The sequence below is a fragment of the Colobus angolensis genome, unplaced genomic scaffold (assembly GCF_000951035.1).
Source record: "Colobus angolensis palliatus isolate OR3802 unplaced genomic scaffold, Cang.pa_1.0 Scaffold1, whole genome shotgun sequence".
In the NCBI taxonomy this organism is placed as follows: domain Eukaryota; kingdom Metazoa; phylum Chordata; class Mammalia; order Primates; family Cercopithecidae; genus Colobus; species Colobus angolensis.
In genome coordinates this window covers 9,054,425-9,073,365 of record NW_012110918.1, presented here as the reverse complement: position 1 = coordinate 9,073,365, position 18,941 = coordinate 9,054,425, and the positions used below count along the sequence as shown (strand labels likewise).

The 18,941-nt window shown below is 50.7% G+C and overlaps 1 protein-coding gene across 1 annotated transcript in view; it reads left to right on the top strand.

The window, feature by feature from the left end:
- Positions 1 to 18,941, top strand: part of SDK2 (sidekick cell adhesion molecule 2) — a 122,259-nt gene that overhangs the window by 12,125 nt on the left and 91,193 nt on the right. Inside the window, exons 5-12 of the mRNA XM_011936630.1 lie at positions 503 to 697; positions 2,295 to 2,411; positions 4,442 to 4,609; positions 5,513 to 5,615; positions 12,048 to 12,224; positions 12,620 to 12,756; positions 13,707 to 13,854; positions 15,814 to 15,954. Coding sequence (XP_011792020.1) covers positions 503 to 697; positions 2,295 to 2,411; positions 4,442 to 4,609; positions 5,513 to 5,615; positions 12,048 to 12,224; positions 12,620 to 12,756; positions 13,707 to 13,854; positions 15,814 to 15,954 — 1,186 coding nt within the window. The remainder of the gene's footprint in view (positions 1 to 502; positions 698 to 2,294; positions 2,412 to 4,441; positions 4,610 to 5,512; positions 5,616 to 12,047; positions 12,225 to 12,619; positions 12,757 to 13,706; positions 13,855 to 15,813; positions 15,955 to 18,941) is intronic.

Genomic DNA, 18,941 nt, shown 5'->3' with positions numbered 1-18,941 from the left:
GCGCCATGCATTTGGGAACGTATCCCCACTTGGAGGTTCCCAGAGCACACATGTGTGTCTGCTAAGTATTGCAATAAAAAATAAGAAATTGGGCCAGGTGCAGCAGCTCACACCTGTCATTCCAGCACTTTGGGAGGCTGAGGTGGGAGGAACGCTTGAAACCAAGAGTTCTAGACCAACCTGGGCAACCTAGTGAGACCCCATCTCTACACAAATAGAAATAAAAAATAAAACAAATAAATTAGTTTGTCCAATGCAGCATTTCCATGCTAAACTGATCCCAGGATCTTTACTCTATCCCAAAGACTTTGAGAATTGTCACTCTAAGAGCATCTTCCTCCTCTCCCTAGACCCAAAGTGGCACCTCTGAGAAGGTTCTAGACACCAAGATTCACCAGGGACCCCCTCGCAGATTTCCAGGCCTGACCTCCGCCCAAGCACCCCTCCTAGGTGGAGAGGAGGCAGGAGGCAGGTTGAGAGTGGGTCCACGTCTTGCCCACAGGTGTGCCGCCGCCCTCCATCACCTGGTACAAGGATGCGGCCGTGGTGGAGGTGGAGAAGCTGGCCCGCTTCCGGCAGCGCAGCGACGGGGGCCTGCAGATCAGCGGCCTGGTGCCCGATGACACCGGCATGTTCCAGTGCTTCGCCCGCAATGCAGCCGGCGAGGTGCAAACCTCCACCTACTTGGCTGTCACCAGTAAGTCAGGCCTTCTTCCCTTGTCCTGCCCGTGAGCCCCTCTTCCCAGGACGTGGCTTTCCTCCAAGGTCTTCTTAGGGGGCTCTTGAGCACAGCATGCTCCGTGATGCAGAGAGGATCCCCAAAGGCTGGCCCAGCAGCCTGGGCCACAGCCAGTTACCGCTGCTGCCTCTGCAGCCCCGAGTCCAGAGCCCTGGAGGAAATCTCCAGTCCCTAGAAGTTCTCTGCAGTGTCCTGGGGCCCAGGTTGGGTTCACGGCTTGTTGAGAAAAGGAGCTATGAAACCAACCATGGGTACCGGCTCTGGCATTTCAACTGCCCCTGGGTTCCCAGGCAGAGCTGAAGTGACCCCATTCCAGAGCACCTGCTCATGTTTCCAAAGAAGAGAACTGGTGCTTTTCTCTTAGTTCTCCTGCTTGCAAATCCCTTTCTGCCCTTGGAGTCTCTGTCAGGGGTTGTCATAGTTGCCCTGGCTGCTTCCCGGAGCTGTTTTAGCAGTCAAAGGTGATACTGTGGGCCGGGCGCAGTGGCTCACACCTGTAATCCCAGGACTTTGGGAGGTCAAGCGGAGTGGATCACTTGAGCCCAGGAGTTTGAGACCAGCCTGAGCAACACAGCGAAACCTCGTCTACCAAAAATACAAAAAATTAGCCAGGCATGGTGGCACACACCTGTACTCTCAGCTACTTGGGATGCTGAAGTGGGAGGACCACTCAAGTCCAGGAGGCAGAGGTTGCAGTGAGCCAAGATGGCACCACTGCACTCCAGCCTGGGTGACAGAGTGAGACCCTGTCAAAAAAAAAAAAAAAAAAAAAGATGATACTGTGAGTGGCCCGTAAGCTCAAAGGTCTGTGTAAGTGCAAAGTACTGGTGGGCTCCTCAGGAAGCACGGGGATGTTCAGGGGTCTCCTTGAGTTCCACAGTGTTCATCACCCAGACCCACAGAGGCCCCAGGCAGGGCAGCCATGGGGCAGAGAGCTTTTGGGTGTGCCCCAAAGGTGGCTACCATGGGGCTTTGTCTTGCTTCTGACTTCCAAGTGCAGGTGAACTTAGCTCTGTTCCCGTGTCTGGTGAGCTCCTTCCTTGAGTGCTGGGATGAAGCAAGGGGAGTGCAGAAACAGGAGGCTGCTCCAACCCTAAACAGTGACCACAGCCGAATGGAGCTCCTGGGGCAGGGCCACTTAGAAAGTGGCCAAGTGCCCCTCTTGACTGTGGCTGTTTTTCTTTTAAGAAGCCAGAGCCTTCCTTTCACTTTTGGCTTGTGAACCCCAATAACCTTGTCAGGGAGGATGTGAGCTGCCTTCTGGGGTCTTCAGTTTCCCCCAAATCAGGCTTGAGAATCCAAGCAGGGTAGGGACTGGTGTCACCTGGGTCCTTCCACAGGGCAGGTGGCATAGAGGAGTCCTCATGGCCCCTCTGGGCTTCCTCCCAACACTGCGTCCCCATCAAGATGTCTACATCCTTCCTAGCGGAGGCCCCTGACCATGGGAGGCAGAGGATGAGGGCCTGGCCCTCAGTGGGCTTGGAGGCCCCTGGACCTCTGACTTGGGGGGCCAATCCCAGGGTGTGGCTAAAAGGCCCCAATTCTCTGTTTGCAGGCATCGCCCCTAACATCACCAGAGGCCCCCTGGACAGCACGGTGATCGATGGCATGTCAGTGGTGCTAGCATGTGAGACCTCGGGGGCGCCCCGACCAGCTATCACTTGGCAGAAAGGTAGATGGGACAGACCTTCAGAGAGTGTGGCTGTGTGACAGCCAGAACTAGGCTCTGGAGCCGGCCAGGTGGGGTTCCCCATGTACACTTGTGAAGGTCGTACACTGTATAGCCCAAGAGAGCATCTCTCGGCCGGCCGTGGTGGCTCATGCCTGTAATTCCAGTACCTTGGGAGGCCGAGGTGGGCAGATCACCCTGAGGTCAGGAATTCAAGACCAGCCTGGCCCAAAGTGGTGAAACCCTGTCTCTACTAAAAACACCAAAATTAGTCGGGCATGGTGGCAGGTGCCTGTAATCCCAGCTACTCAGGGGGGCTGAGATAGGAGAATCGCTTGAACCCGGGAGGCAGAGGTTGCAGTGAGTCGAGATTGTGCCACTGTACTCCAGCTTGGGAGACAGAGCAAGACTCCATCTCAAAAAAAAAAAAGAGCATCCCTCACGTCCCAGCCTTGCCAGGCTCAAGGTCCAGCTCTTCATCTTCCAAGACCTGCCACCTTGGTGAGCTACTCACTCTGAGCCTCAGGTTCCCCATCTGTAAACTGGTGACAGTAATATATATACCCCAGGGTAATGTGAAGACTAGACTATAGCGTACATATGAGAGGCTTGCATTGTGCCTGGGAGGCTGGGAAGCCCAGGAAACAATAGGTGCTTGATGATTAATATTATTCTGGTGGTGGCTGCCGCCAGTCTCCTACCCCAGGCAGCTCAGAGGGCTCCAGACGGCAGGGCCAGCAAAGCCCAAACCACCTCCCTAAATCCATCTGCCCTGTGTACTTCCTCTTCGTCTCTGTGCGTGCACACTCACCTTCACAACTCTCCCCATGCACACAGACATGCACACACACACACATGCACACACACGTACATACACATGTGCACACATGCGCGCACACATGCATACATGCGTACATACACATGTGCACACACACGGACAAACACAGTTGCTCCTTCACACCAGCAAGCCCCAGCTCAGAGATGCCTCCTCCAAGGACTCACCCTGCCCCAGCCCCCAGCCCTCCCCTCGAGCCCTGCCTCCTTCACTCCCCTGCTTCTCACACACTCGATCATCGGCTTATTCACCTCGCTCATGGCCCGTCTCCCGGCAAAGTCAGGGGCGTCAGTTTTGTCCACTGCCATCTCCCAGGACCTAGAACAGAGTCTGGCACATGGTAGGCACTCAATAAACATTTGTGGGGAAAATAGCGGCACAGCTAGGCACGTGCTTACACATGGAAATAAGCACACCCACCCCGCACACTCAGTTCACTGTGCCTGCACGCGGATACAAACGGACACGTGACCCCCAGATGCACGCACAGAGATTCCCCTCCATACAGGGAGGGGCGTTTCTTTAAAACAGACATAGTCACAAAGACCTGCATTCGCAGGCTCAGTCCTGCAGGTGTACTCATACTCTCTCTTCCTGCCCCTCTTTCTCTGGCCAGGACTCTCCCAGGCTGGACCCCAGGCTCCCTGAGTCCCCCTGCAGAAGGAGGTCTGTCCTGACCAGAGCTGCTGCTGGGGGACACCATGTCCCTCTCTACCCCACCCCCACTCCAGGCAGCTCCTGTCACTTCCCTTCACTCCCTTGAAGGTGACTCTCTCCAGAAGCATCCTGCCGCAGGACGCCCGTCGTCACCTTGTCAGAGCTGTCCCTCCTCCCAGCCCCCCCACCCAGGTGCCAGCTGCCTCTGAGGGCTGTGCTGGGCTGCTGCTCGCCGTCATCAGGAAACTGTGCCCCCTTCTCTGGTGAAGGGCATGTGGTGTGGGGGGCACAGGAGCATCAGGGGACCTGGGCTCTAGGCTGCCTGCTCTGAGACCCTGTGCCCTCATGTCTGTCCCTAAGCCAGAAAGCTCTCCGGGTCTCTCAGCCTCCACCCCAGCCCCACCGCCATCTGTCCTCATTCCTTCCAGCATTTCCAGAGCCGAGGGCCTGCGAGGAGACCACGCTGCTCTGGAACAGCAGGAGAGGGGCAGGGTGTGCCCTTGGGGGCTATAAGCTGACCCCCACCCTGTTTTGCCCTCAGGGGAGCGCATCTTGGCCAGTGGCTCCGTGCAGCTGCCTCGCTTCACGCCCCTGGAGTCAGGCAGCCTTCTCATCAGCCCCACACATATCTCCGATGCGGGGACCTACACCTGCCTGGCCACCAACTCTCGGGGGGTCGACGAGGCCTCAGCAGACCTAGTCGTTTGGGGTGAGTGTGCAGAGCCACAGGGCTTTATACATTGGTATGTGTGTGTGTACATCTCTGTAGGTGCTGAGGACTCAGGACAGCTATGGGGCACAGGCTCACACCACCAGTGTCTCCACCCCCAGTGCCTGTCCCAGTCAGGGCCCTTCTCATCAGAGGGACAGTGACAAAGTGATTCAGAGGCCAGGGACTAGAAAGATTCTGCCAGTGATGCTATGCTTGGCCGACTTGAGAGAACACTGAGGTTATAGGAGAGTTGTCTTCATACATTTTAGGGCAGAAATTGGCAAATTTTTTCAAGAAAGGGCCAGATCATAAATATTTTAAGCTTTGTGGGCCAGACGGTCTCTGTCACAACGACTCAACTAGCTTCCGTTTTATCTAGAAAGCAGCCACAGACAATACGTCATCCAATGGGCGTGGCTGTGTTCCAGTAAGGGTGTATCTAGCCAAAAAGGCCACCTGCCGGATTTGGCCTCCAGCCTGTAGTTAGCCGACCCCTGCTGTAAGAGAGCTTCTCAAGCCACTTCTAATTCTGGATCCACACCCAGGATACCTGTGGACCACTTGTCTGGGCTGAGCCCCGGGGGCCTAGCGTGTGAAGCACTAGACTGGAAATCAGAAAACCCTATTTTTACCCTGGCTGGACCACTGATATGCTGAAAATAGGGTCCTGATCGTCCTTAGAGCTTGGTCTCTCCATCCCATACATGGTTTGTGAGGGCAGAATTTAATGAGCCCCCACTATGATGTGGCTTCCGAGAATTAAAGTACCAGGGAGTTCATTGTTCTTTTTAACCATCTGGGGACTTTCATATGGCACCTAGTCTCCCTTCATCCACCCAGAGTCCAGCCACACGGCCCCCACACCCCTTCTCACCATGCTGTCTCTGCTATATCTTTCAGCTCGGACCCGCATCACCAAGCCCCCACAGGACCAGAGTGTCATCAAGGGCACCCAGGCCTCCATGGTGTGCGGAGTGAGCCACGACCCCCGAGTGACGGTCAGGTACTGGCTCTGCTATTGACTCCAGGCAAGAGGGGAGGGGGAGCCTCTGGCAATAGCTTGTAGCTGGGCGAGTGTCCACACCAGGGAGGTAAGAGCTGCAGAGCCGTGCCTTCTCCTGGGCAGTGGCATTTCCAGAGCTGAGTGCAGGGCTGAGAGGTAGGGGATATGAAATAAACACCCGGGAGCTGAGCTACCCTGGATTGAGTGAAGCCAGTTTCCAAGGCAGGAGGTAAAGAGGAAGGGGTGCAGAAAGATGAAGTAAGAGGAATGGGAGAGGGGGTGAGGGAAGAGAAAGGAAGAGGCTTGTGGGTTGGTGAGCATGGATGGCAGGGAGTTGCTGTCTCTGGCCCTGGACGCCACTGCTAGTGTCCCCCAGCCTACCCCAAGTCTTTGGCCCTCTGGCCTCTGAATGGGCAGCAGAGGGGTCTGGGCAGGTGGATATGGGATCAGCTGTAGGGGTGGAGCAGAAGATGACCCCTGGGGGGATCCTGCAAGAGAAGCACATGAGGGAAACTGAGCGTCCAAACCGAGGTCATCCCACCATCTGCCATGGCCAAGCCGGGACCTTGGCAAAGGACTTGGCCTCCAGGTAACTCAGTCCCGCTGTGGAAGCCACTAAAAGGGCTGGGAGGAAGCAGCCAAGAAAGGTATAAAAGCTGAGACCTCTCCCAAGCACCCGAACCAAACCCTACCCCCACCCCCAAGGCTTTGGAAGCTAAAACCAGGAGGAAATCGTCCCTGCCTTCTCTTCCTTGAGCTCCAGAATGCTGAGGGAAATGCAACTGCTTCCTTAGAAATAAATATTCCTTGCGTGTTGCTTCTCTATTTTATGAGCAATATCACTGTCAAAGCAACTGGCATCGAGGCTGGAAGGGGCCGGAGCTCCTGCACTGGGAGAAATGGCCTCCTCCTCCTCCTCCTCATGCTGGAGGCAGCTGCGTCCTGGGGCGCCATCTGGTGGTCCCTGGGCCTATGACAGTCTGTACCGCCACACCAAATGAGACTCCGGGAACCCAGGTTGATACAAGGGGCTGGGGCCTTTGGCCAACACCGATTCTCAGAGAACATATCAGCGGCCCCAGTTTGAGAAACACCTCATTGAGTGTTGACCACTTAAGACAGTCATCACGTGACGCTAGCACAAATGCAAAAATTTATGTAGATGTATTAATAGTTAGAAGATTGTTGACAGAGATTCCAGAATATGCTTATTTCTGGGTTTAATGGATTTTTCTTAAAAAATTAACATACCAACTGTAAAAAAGGTCCTGGGAGAGAACCCACATAGAATACTGCTGTGCACCTCGGGCCCATTCATTATGTAGTAGCTATACTTTTAGCATTCATTAATAGGGAAATTCTGAAATTCAGTACACTTTAAATCAGATTTTATTTATAAAAAATGTCATCTTTATAAAGATGACTTATTTATAAAAGTGTCAACTTACATTTGAGAAAGACATACATTGTATTCATTCTCTAGACAATTACGATGCATAATGGGATTCGGGGGCCTCTTGCCAAGTAACCTGCAGACCCACTCTGTAGACCCTTCCAGTGACCCTACAGGTCAGAAATCCCTGTTCCAGGTTACTAAAGGGGGGTCCTCACCTTAAAAGGAATTAATCATCTAGGACCATCTTTTCAAGATGGGGGGTGGAGAGCAGAATCATCCCTTTGTCCCCCCCAAAATTGGCAACGTCTATGCCCAAGGCCACCCCAGCAGCTCCAACCCCAGTCTGTCTTCCTTGGACTGGGGGAACGGGGGCATCCCTTCTGCCCTCCGTCTTGAGGTAGGTCTTGGGGATGGAATGGGACCCAGACCTCAGCAAGTTTAAAAAAGCTCCCCAAGTGATTCTAATGTGTCACCAGGATTGAAAATCCTGTTCTATCTGCAAAACACAGCAGGGTTCCCTAAGCAGACTATTAGGTGGGTGCAAACGTAACTGCGGTTTTTGCCTTTGAAAGGAATGGTCAAAACTGCAATTACTTTTGCACCAACCTAATAGAAAAGATCTCAACAACCACATCAGACTGAAGTGGTGCCGCTGAACCCTGAGTAACACGTCCTCAGAGCAGAACCAGGTGCAGGGGTGATGACCTAAGCAGGTACAGGGGTGAGGGCCTGGGCAGGTGCAGGTTTCCAGCACGAAAACCTCCAAAACAATTCTAGAAAAAAAACACTTCTGGCCGGGGGCCGTGGCTCACACCTGTAATCCTAGCACTTTGGGAGGCTGAGGTGGGTGGATCACGAGGTCAGGAGATCGAGACCATCCTGGCCAACATGGTGAAACCCCATCTGTACTAAAAATACAAAAGAAAATTAGCTCAGCCTCCCAATGTGCTAGGATTACAGGATCTTGACCATTCTAATAGCTATGCTATCTCATTGTTGTTTTAATTTGTATTTTCCTAATGACATATGATATACAGCATCTTTTCATTTGCTTATTAATCTTCTTGTACCTTCTTTGGTGAGGCATCTGTCAATGACTATTTTTTAATCAGATTGTTTTCTTATTGCTTAGTTTTAAGAGTTCTTTGTAGATTTTGGATAGCAGTGCTTAATCAGAGATATTGTTTACAGGCCGGGCGCAGTGGCTCACGCCTGTAATCCCAACACTTTGGGAGGCTGAGGCAGGCGGATCACGAGGTCAGGAGATCGAGACCATCCTGGCTAACACGGTGAAACCTCATCTCTACTAAAAAGACCAAAAAAAAAAAAAATTTAGCCAGGCGTGGTGACGGGCACCTGTAGTCCCAGCTACTCGGGAGACTGAGGCAGGAGAATGGTGTGAACCCAGGAGGCGGAGCTTGCAGTGAGCAGAGATCGTGCCACTGCACTCCAGCCTGGGTGACAGAGAGAGACTCCGTCTCAAAAAAAAAAAAAGAGATATCATTTACAAATATTTTCTTCTAGTGTGTGGCTTCTCTTTTCATTCTCTTGAAAGTGTCTATCGAAGAACAGCAATGTGTAATTGAATGAAATCCAGCTTATCTGTTCTTTCCTTTGTGGATGGTGCTTTGGGTGTCATATTTTAAAAGTCATTGTCAAACCCAAGGTCATCTAGATGTTCCCCTGTATTATCTTCCAGGAGTTTTATGGCTTTGCATTTCATATTTAGGTCTGGGATCCAATTTGAGTTAATTTTTGTGAAGGGTGTAAGATCTGTGTCTAGACTTTTCTCTTTTTTTTTTTTTTTTTTTTTTTTTTGCGTATGGATGTCAAGGTTTTCCAGCACCATTTGTTGAAAAGTCTTCTTTTTTATTTTTGTCTTTTTGTTTTGTTTTGTTTTCACATAATTGATTTGTTGGAAAAACCAGGTTCTAGAAGACAGAGGTCAGCAATCTTTGCTGTAAAGGACCAAAAAGTAAACATTTTAGGCTTTACGAGAGCCGTATGGTCTTGTCATGAATACTCAACTCTGTTTATAGTGCTAAAGCAGCCATATATAAACAGGCACTGCATAAACAGATGGGCATGTCTGTGTTCTAATAAAACTTTATTTACACAAACAGGCAGCAGGCCACAGTTTGTTGATCCTGCTATGGAATATTCAACATCCTGGATTTGCCTGGCTGCTTTCTCACAGTGTTGTTAACCTGTTTTTCTATCCCCTGTATTTCTAATTTGATTGCAGTAACTGCTAATTAGATTCACGTTCAGTTGTTTTGGCACAAATACTTCACAGGCAATGATCTCTGCTTCCTAAAGCACCACATTCTGAAGCAAAGAATGTCTGCTTGCCATAGGCTATTTCTTACATGGGAATTACTCTCTGCAACTGAATTTGCATTTAAGTAAAATTCTGCCCATCCTATGAGTGCTGGCAAGTCCTTTCTAAATAAAGAGATGAATTTGAAGGTGATTATTGTTGTTGATATGTAAATAGGTATAAGCCTTAAAAATTAACTCAACAATTTCACTGCTGAGAATTTGTCCTTGAGGAAGTGATTTGGAACGGTTATAAACATTTTGCCATAAGGACCACAGCTTTAACTATAATATTGGAAAACAAGGAGCTAAACTGGATGTCCAACATTATGGGATCAGTGAAATTACAAAGCAGCTGTACTGAAACATTGTGCATCCAATAAAAAATCATGGTGTGGAAATGTCACATCAAAAAGAGTTTATGATATTTTTATTGAGTCAAAAAGCAGCTTTAAAAACAGGATGACTGGCCAAGCATTGTGGCTCAAGCCTGTAATCCCAGCACTTTGGGAGGCTGAGGCGGGTGGGTCACTTGAGGTCAGGAGTTGGAGGCTAGCCTGGCCAACATGGCGAAACACCGTCTCTACTAAAAATAAAAACAAAAAAAAAAACTTAGCCCGATGTGGTGGCACAGGCCTTTAATCACAGCTACCAAGGAGGCTGAGGCAGGAGAATCACTTGAACCCAGGAGGCGGAGGTTGCAGTGAGCCAAGATCATGCCACTGTACTCCAGCCTGGGTGACAGAGTGAGACTGTGTCTCAAAAAGAATAAAAGAAAATAAAAAATAAAAACAGATGGCTGAATAGATTGCTATATACCATTCATGTAAATATACTGTATCATTTAAAATTTATAACAATGGCTAACTTTTACTGACCGCTTGCCATGGTTCAGGCACTACTCTATTTTATATCAGCTCGCACAATCCTTACAGCAGTGCTATGAGGTGGGTGGTGTTAGCTTCCTCATATTACAGGTGAGGAAAGTGAGGCCCAGCAAGGTTAAATAAACTCACCCAAGGCCAGGCGCGGTGGCTCACGCCTGTAATCCCAGCACTTTGGGAGGCTGAGGCAGGTGGATCACTTGAGGTCAGGAGTTAAGAGTCCAGCCTGGCCAACATGGTGAAACCCCGTCTCTACTAAAATACAAAAATTAGCTGGGCATGGTGGTGCTTGCCTGTAGTCCTAGCAACTTGGGAGGCTGAGGCACGAAAATCACTTGAACCTGGGAGGTGGAGGTTGCAGTGAGTCAAGACTGCACCACGGCACTCCAGCCTGGGCGACAGAGCCAGACTCTGTCTAAAATAAATAAATTCATTAATAAATGAGCTCACCCAAAATCACAAAGCTGGAAAGTAGCAAAGCCAGCATTTGGCCTGAGAGTCTGACTCCTGAGTGTAGCAGTGCTGCCGTGCACTAAAAATTTCTGTATTTTTAGTAGAGACAGGGTTTTGCCATGTTGGCCAGACTGGTCTCAAATTCCTGACCTCAGGTGATGCACCCACCTTGGCCTCCCAAAGTGCTGGGATTACCTGTGTGAGCCACCACACCCAGCCTGTTTCAGCTTTTGAAACTTAGGTTGAAAATATTACAGATTCGGCTGGGCACGGTGGCTCAAGCCTGTAATCCCAGCACTTTGGGAGGCCGAGACGGGCAGATCACGAGGTCAGGAGATCGAGACCATCCTGGCTAACATGGTGAGACCCCGTCTCTACTAAAAAAATACAAAAAACTAGCCGGGCGAGGTGGCGGGTGCCTGTAGTCCCAGCTACTCGGGAGGCTGAGGCAGGAGAATGGCGGGAACCCGGGAGGCGGAGCTTGCAGTGAGCTGAGATCCGGCCACTGCACTCCAGCCTGGGCGGCAGAGCGAGACTCCGTCTCAAAAAAAAAAAAAAAAAAAAATTACAGATTCATTCTCCATAGTTATCTGACATTCCGTAAACCCAGACAGTCCTGGGAGCCAGCAGCTCAGGCCCCCACCCTGTACCCCAGTTGACCGGGGCTATTTGCAGGCATCTCAGCCACCACGAGGTTCCTCACACTTGTGCTGAGAACCAAGGCCAACCTTCCCTGGGGTCATTGCGTGGTATCCTGCCCCCCCGGGGTTGGCACTCCCTGCATGTTGATGACAATGAAAATGGTTCTATTTCCTCAAGAACAAATCCAGAGAAGATGTTTTTTATTGTCAGGCACTGGTGCGTGTGTAATTTCTCAAGCCCCGTTTGTATTGACTGACCGAAGCTAAAGTGATTTTTTGGACACTAAAGTCAATTTGTCACACTGATGCATTGATATCATGATTCCCCTCATAAAACTAATTCCGAAATGTAGTCTATGCGGAAACTTGAATTCCTTTTTCCAGCTGTAATCTTTTAACCTCTTCAAAAGAATACCTTTCACTGGGTGTTTTGCCGTCGCTTCTGGCCAGAAGCAGCAACACTTTGACCCAACCTGAACTGAAGGTGTAAAGACCAATAATGACTGACTGTGTCCACTCTCCCGGATACAGCACCCTCCTCCCCCAGAGGAACGATGGGCTTCCAGACTGCTTGGCCTCCAACAGTCCTGCTCCCCCATCCCAGTGTCCTGCCCGGCTGTTGCCTGCAATTGTCCTCTGCCCAGCTTTGGAGCTATTTTCTCGGGACAAGCTTCAGGCTGAGCCCACTCCCGACGCACCTTCCTCTCCCTCTGTACTTACAGGTTCTTCTTTCTTTTAGGTACATCTGGGAGAAGGACGGGGCCACCCTGGGCGTGGAGAGCAATCCCCGTATCCGCCTGGACAGAAACGGCTCCCTGCACATCTCACAGACGTGGTCGGGAGACATCGGCACGTACACCTGTCGGGTGATCTCAGCGGGAGGCAACGACTCTCGCAGTGCCCACCTGCGAGTCAGGTAAGGGCAGCCCTCCCAGGCCCGGGCAGAGGAGGTCCAGGCAATAGCAACCGGGAGGCTCAGAGCCAGCCAAGTCCCTTTTGTCAGATCCCCAGGCCACACGTGACATGAACTGCTCAGCCTTGCTCAGGACACACCCCCAGCATCCTTCCAGACCTTTCTCTCAGCTCAGTTAGGACCCCCATCAAGAGCAGGGGTGTATGAGGATGGCTTTAGCTGGAGGGCTCTGATTCCAGAGAGAAAAATCTCCAGGTAGATGGCCCGAAGTCCACATTTTATGTCTGAGCATGTGGAATCACGGACGTGCAAGGCCCACACAACCTGTGTCTACAGTGCCCCTGTCACCTGCCTGCAGACCACGTAGGGGTGCCTGACCACGTGTCTCTCTCCTCCAGGCAACTGCCCCACGCACCCGAGCACCCAGTGGCCACTCTCAGCACCGTGGAAAGACGAGCCATCAATCTGACGTGGACCAAGCCCTTTGACGGCAACAGCCCCCTGCTCCGCTACATCCTGGAGATGTCGGAGAACAGTAAGGCTCCCGTGGTCACCTCCAGCACCCCCTGCCCAAGCTTGGACTTAGGAGTCAGCCCTGGGCTGGGGTCCCAGCTCTCCTGCTTCCTAGTTCCAGGCCTTTGAGCAGAGTCCTCCCTCTGGCAGCCTCAGCTTCCCCATCTCTGAAAAAAACACAGGCATCTGCCTGTCAGGCCCTGTTACAGTTGAAAGAGATGATGCACAAGAGGTGCTTAAGTTAGGGCCTGGCACAGCAGAAGCTGCAAAGAAAATGGCCAGTATTTATTTATTATTTATTTATTTATGTATTCCCCAAATCAAATTAGCAGGCATAATTTGAATTGCATTTTATTTATTTATTTTTATTTATTTCTTTATTTTTGAGACGGAGTTTCACACTTGTCACCCAGGCTGGAGTGCAATGGTGCCATCTCAGCTCCCTGCAACCTCCGCCTCCCAGGTTCAGGTGATTCTCCTGTCTCAGCCTCCCAAGTAGTTGGGATTACAAGCATACATCGTCATGCCCAGCTAATTTTGTATTTTTAGTAGAGATGGGGTTTCACCATGTTGGTCAGGCTGGTCTCAAACTCCTGACCTCAGGTGATCCGCCCGCCTCTGCCTCCCAAAGTGCTGGGATTACAGGCGTGAGCCACCATACCCAGACTGAATGGCATTTTAAACACAGCTTGCCTAAAGCTTATCAATTTGTGGGGGGTAGTGGGGGAGACGAAGGCATCTCAGTTCCCATGAGCCCTTACTTTGCTCCGGCAGCCCCCATCCTCTCCTCCCCAGGGTCGTGTGAGCTAATGGGACCTAGAAAAATGGCATGGCGGGCCACTCCTGGACCAAGCTGGGGAGGCTGTCTCTTGCCAGCCCCAATGAGGCTGGACCCTGCTGGGAGTGGGGAGTAAGAAGCACACCCCATCCCACCCAAGATGCCCACTTCTGCCCCACTCACTGTCCCTGTAGATGCCCCCTGGACTATACTCCTGGCCAGTGTGGACCCCAAAGCTACCTCAGTGACAGTCAAGGGCCTGGTTCCTGCACGCTCCTACCAGTTCCGTCTTTGTGCCGTCAACGACGTGGGGAAAGGACAGTTCAGCAAAGACACCGAGAGGTGAGGGCAGCGGGCGCTCTACAGGGGCGTCACCAAGACTCCAACGGGGAGGGGCGGGCGCTCTACAGGGGCATCACCAAGACTCCAACGGGGAGGGGCTGCAGCCAAAACCAATGTGGCAGATTCTGGCTCAGCTCTTGGCCCTCTCTAGGCTTCCTCATCTGTAGAAGGAGAGTGCAATCCTGGTGAGCACCTCTCCAGGAGGTTGCAAAGGTTAAATGGGGTGATGTGATCACGGCGCTGGGGAACGCGGTGAGCACCAGCCAAATGTAGTCATCCCGGTTACTGGGAGCTGTGCAAGCTCAAAGGCTCACCTCCTTCCGTTCCACATCTGCATGGGCTACTATCGTACTATCGTTAAATGGATGCAAAATTCCAGAGAGATACAGTATCTACAGAGATCTCCATAGCCACATGTTGCACGACGCCAGGCCCTGCTAGCGTTCCCACAAAGCTTTCTTAAAATGATGGAGATTGCTGGGCGTGGTGGCTCACGCCTGTAATCCCAGCACGTCAGGAGGCTGAGGCGGGCAGATCACCTAAGGTCAGGAGTTCGAAACCAGCCTGGCCAACACAGTGAAACCACGTCTCTACTGAAAATATGAAAATTAGGCCGGGCGCGGCGGCTCAAGCCTATAATCCCAGCACTTTGGGAGGCCAAGATGGGTGGATCACGAGATCAGGAGATCGAGACCATCCTGGCTAACATGGTGAAACCCCGTCTCTACTAAAAAATACAAAAAACTAGCCAGGCGAGGTGGCGGGCGCCTGTAGTCCCAGCTACTCCAGAGGCTGAGGCAGGAGAATGGCGTGAACCCAGGAGGCGGAGCTTGCAGTGAGCTGAGATCACTCCTCTGCACTCTATCCAGCCTGGGCAACAGAGCGAGACTCTGACTCAAAAAAAAAAAAAAATTAGCCAGGCTTGGTGGCAGGCACCTATAATCCCAGCTATTCTCGAGGCTGAGGAAGTAGAATCGTTTGTACCTGGGAGGCGGAGGTTGCAATGAGCTGAGATCCCACCACTTCACTCCAACCTCAGCAAAAGAGCAAAACCGTCTCAAATAAAACATGGGAGTGAGCGGCATGCTTAGGAAAACTATCCATCAAAAAGCAAAAACATAAACAAAAAGGGAAAGACATCGATCAAAAATAATTGACTTTTGTTTGGAATGGACACGTGTCCGTGATGTGAAAAGTACACTTAGGCAGAACCCAGCATCCGCCAGCAATGCCAGAGAAAGACATGCTGTCGTGCTTGGCTCCAGAAGCAGGGTGGGTGCCCTTGGCTCTCACCCCCATACGCCATGCCTGCCCTGCTTCCGCCCGGGGCTCAGCTGACTAGCAAAGGAGGCCTAGTTAAAGTATACCAGCAGCTGGTCACTGGGATGTGACCAACACTTCTGCTTCTAGAATGCTTGGACACTCATGACCTCATCAGCCCCAACAGCAGCTTCTTTGACAAATAGGAAACTGAAACTTACACCCCTCAACAGCACCAAAAACATGTACATTAGTTCTTTCTGTTTCCAGGCTGGAGTGCAGTGATACAAACACAGCTCACTGCAGCCTCAACCTCCTGGGCTCCAGCCATCCTCCCACCTCAACCTCCCAGGTATTTAGGCTTACAGGTGCAAGTCACCACACTGGATTTTTTTTTGGTAGAGGCAGTGTCTTGCCATGTTGCCCAGGCTGGTCTTGAACTCTGGCCCTCAAGTGATCCTCTTGCCTCAGCCTCCCAAAGTGCTGGGATTATAGGCATGAGCCACAGCGTCTGGCCTCACAGTTTTTAAAAGACACATATATATATATATGTCTCAGGTTAGGTGACTTGCCCAAATGCACACAGCAGTTGTACAGAATTATCCAGTGTCAGAGCAGGCCAGGGTTCAGCCTCCTCATACCCCATTAAATTCCTGGGTTTGACTCCAAGACTAAGAGCACTGGTGTTTTGTGATCCAGGGTCTCCCTCCCCGAGGAGCCCCCCACGGCCCCTCCACAGAACGTCATTGCCAGCGGTCGAACCAACCAGTCCATCATGATCCAGTGGCAGCCGCCTCCCGAGAGCCACCAGAACGGGATTCTCAAGGGTTACGTCATCAGGTGGGTGTCCACCCTGGGGACAGGAGCCCAGTCCCGAGGGGAAAGGCACGGGGGAAGATCGGGAGTGGACTGGAAAACAGCGCAAATTTACGGCAGGCCCTTTGCCATCTAGCAAGGACCAGGCAACAGGAAGTGCCTACACAATGACAGGAAGGATTTAGATTAGACACCTGGCAGAACTTCCAGCAGCAAGACCCCTGGACACCAGCAGGAATGCTTGAGAGGGGAGTCTATATGGGCTGACATAGGAACAGGCCTACAAGGAGACAAGAGAAGAAGGAAGTAACTATCCGAGGGGCAACCCTCTGGGAAGCCATGAATATTCCATCACAGGCCAGAATTCTCTTGACCCGTGAGTGGAGAAACCAGCTGGCCGAAGAACTAATGGAAAAGTGAAAGTTCTTTCTTTGGTTATTACTGGAAATGAAGGCCAGTTATACAGACCCTTATCTTTGCATTTGACGGAGGGACTTAATCTAAATGAGAGTCATTAAGGGTCACTAAAATGTGGTATTCGTAAGTTCAGATTCATAAGTTATTTGAGGTTACTGAGAACTCTCATTGATATTCTAGATTTGGGCTGCAAAATGCTACGCAACTTCGTGTGTCTCATTCCTGCACGTACACACCCTCACAGTGGTTTAACTGCTCCATATTGGTTAATTTTGATGTGGGTTTTCCACTAATCCTGAAGGGCAGTGGTTCTCAAAGTGTGGTCCCAGCACCCATAGCATCAGCGTAACCTGAGAACTGGTCAGAAATGCAAATTATCAAGTTTCTCCAAGACGTACCGAACCAGAAACTTTAAGGACAGGCTCAGAAAACTTTGCTTTTATAAAAGCCTTCCAGGCTGGGCACGGTGGCTCATGCCTGTAATCCCGGCATTTTGGGAGGCCAAGGTGGGTGGATCACAGGGTCAGGAGATTGAGACCATCCTGGCCAACATGGTGAAACCCCATCTCTACTAAAAATACAAAAATTAGTTGGGCGTGGTGGCACACGCCCGTAGTCCCAGCTACTCAGGAGGCTGAGGCAGGAGAATCACTTGAACCCAGGAGGCGGAGGTTGCAGTGAGCTGAGATTGCGCCACTGTACTCCAGCCTGGGCAACACAGCGAGACTCTATCTGAAAAAAAAAAAAAAGGTCATCTGGATGACTTTGGTGCATCTTGAGGTTTAGAGAAGCAGTGTTTTAGGGCATTGTAATGCATTGGCATACTTTTGAGGTCCTTAATTTTCCAATAATTAGATGCTGAATTATATATGCATTGTGTTTCTCAAATGAGTGATCCATCCTTTGTGTCTGACCCCCAGAATTTGCTTGTACACATTTACTTCTTTAGTGCCGTGAGTTCCTTTTGCCAGTGGAGGTAGAAATGAGTCAAGTAGGTAGCCCGGGCATTTCATTCCCCCTGGGCAAGTAACTGTCAGAAGAGGGAGCCTGTATCCTAGAGAGGGAAAGAAAACGAGCCCCGGCTTCAGGGACAGCTCTCCTGTCCATGACCCCTCAAAGGCTGAGACCTGTGAGATCTGCCCTGTGACCTCTCAGTGCCCCTAATTAGCAATCCTCCCCCCTCAAAAAGAATAGTCCAGACACATCTCCTAGACCTCTGCTACCCAGTAAGGTAACCATTAGTCAGCTCTGGCTTCTTAAACTACAGTCGACCCTTGAACAATGTGGGGGCTAGGGGTGCTGACCCCCACACAGTTGATAATCCATGTATAATTTTTTTTTTTTTTTTTTTGAGACACGGTCTCACTCCATTGCCCAGGCTGGAGTGCAGTGGCTCACTCTTAGCTTACTGCATGCAGCCTCTGCCTCCCTGTTTCAAGCAATTCTTCTGCCTCAGCCTCCCAAGTAGCTGGGATTAGAGGTGCCCACTATCACGCCTGGCTAATTTTTTCTTTTTTCTTTTTTCTTTTTTTTGAGATGGAGTCTCACCGTCACCCAGGCTAGAGTACAGTGGCTTAATCTCAGCTCACTGCAACCTCCACCTCCTGGGCTCAAGTGATCCTCCTGCCTCAGGCTCCGGAGTAGCTGGGACTATAGGCATGTGGCACCACATCCAGTTAATTTTTTATTTTTAGTAGAGACAGGATTTCACCTTTTTGGTCAGGCTGGTCTCGGACTCCTGACCTCGAGTGATCCACCCGCCTGGGCCTCCCAAAATGCTGGGATTATAGGCACGAGCCACCATGCCCAGCCCAATCCACATATAATTTTTGACTCTCCAAAAACTGAAATACTAATAGCCTACTGCTGGCCAGAAGCCACACCTATAACGAAACAGTCGATTAACACATATATTTTTATGCATTTATGATATAACTTTTTCTTAATTTTTTCCATATTTCTAGGCTATGTGGTTCATCTGTGAGTTTTTTCAAATTGTCACAAATCTGTAAAAATTTTTCTGATATGTTTATTTTTAAAACTCTGTGTAGCTGGGCGTGGTGGCTCACACCTGTAATCCCAGCTCTTTGGGAGGCCAAGGCGGGTGGATCATGAGGTCAGGAGTTCGAGACCAGCCTGGCCAGCATGGTGAAACCCCGTCTCCACTAAAAATACAAAAAATAAGCCAGGCATGGGAGTGCATGCCTGTAGTCCCAGCTACTCGGGAGGCTGAGGCAGGAGAATTACTTGAACCCGGCAGATGGAGGTTGCAGTGAGCCAAGATCGTGCCATAGCACTCCAGCCTGGGGGACAGAGCAAGATTCCATCTCAAAAAACAACAACAACAACAACAAACTCTGTGTATATATGAACCTGCACAGTTCCAACCTGTGTTGTTCAAGGGTCAACACAAATTCTATAGTTTGTGCATATAGTTTAGTTATAAGCAAAACTAAATCAAATTCTAATTCAGGCCAGGGCTCATGCCTGTAACCCCAGCACTTTTGTAGGCAGATCACCTGAGGTCAGGAGTTTGAGACCATCCTGGCCAACATGGTGAAACCCCGTCTCTACTAAAAATACAAAAATGCCGG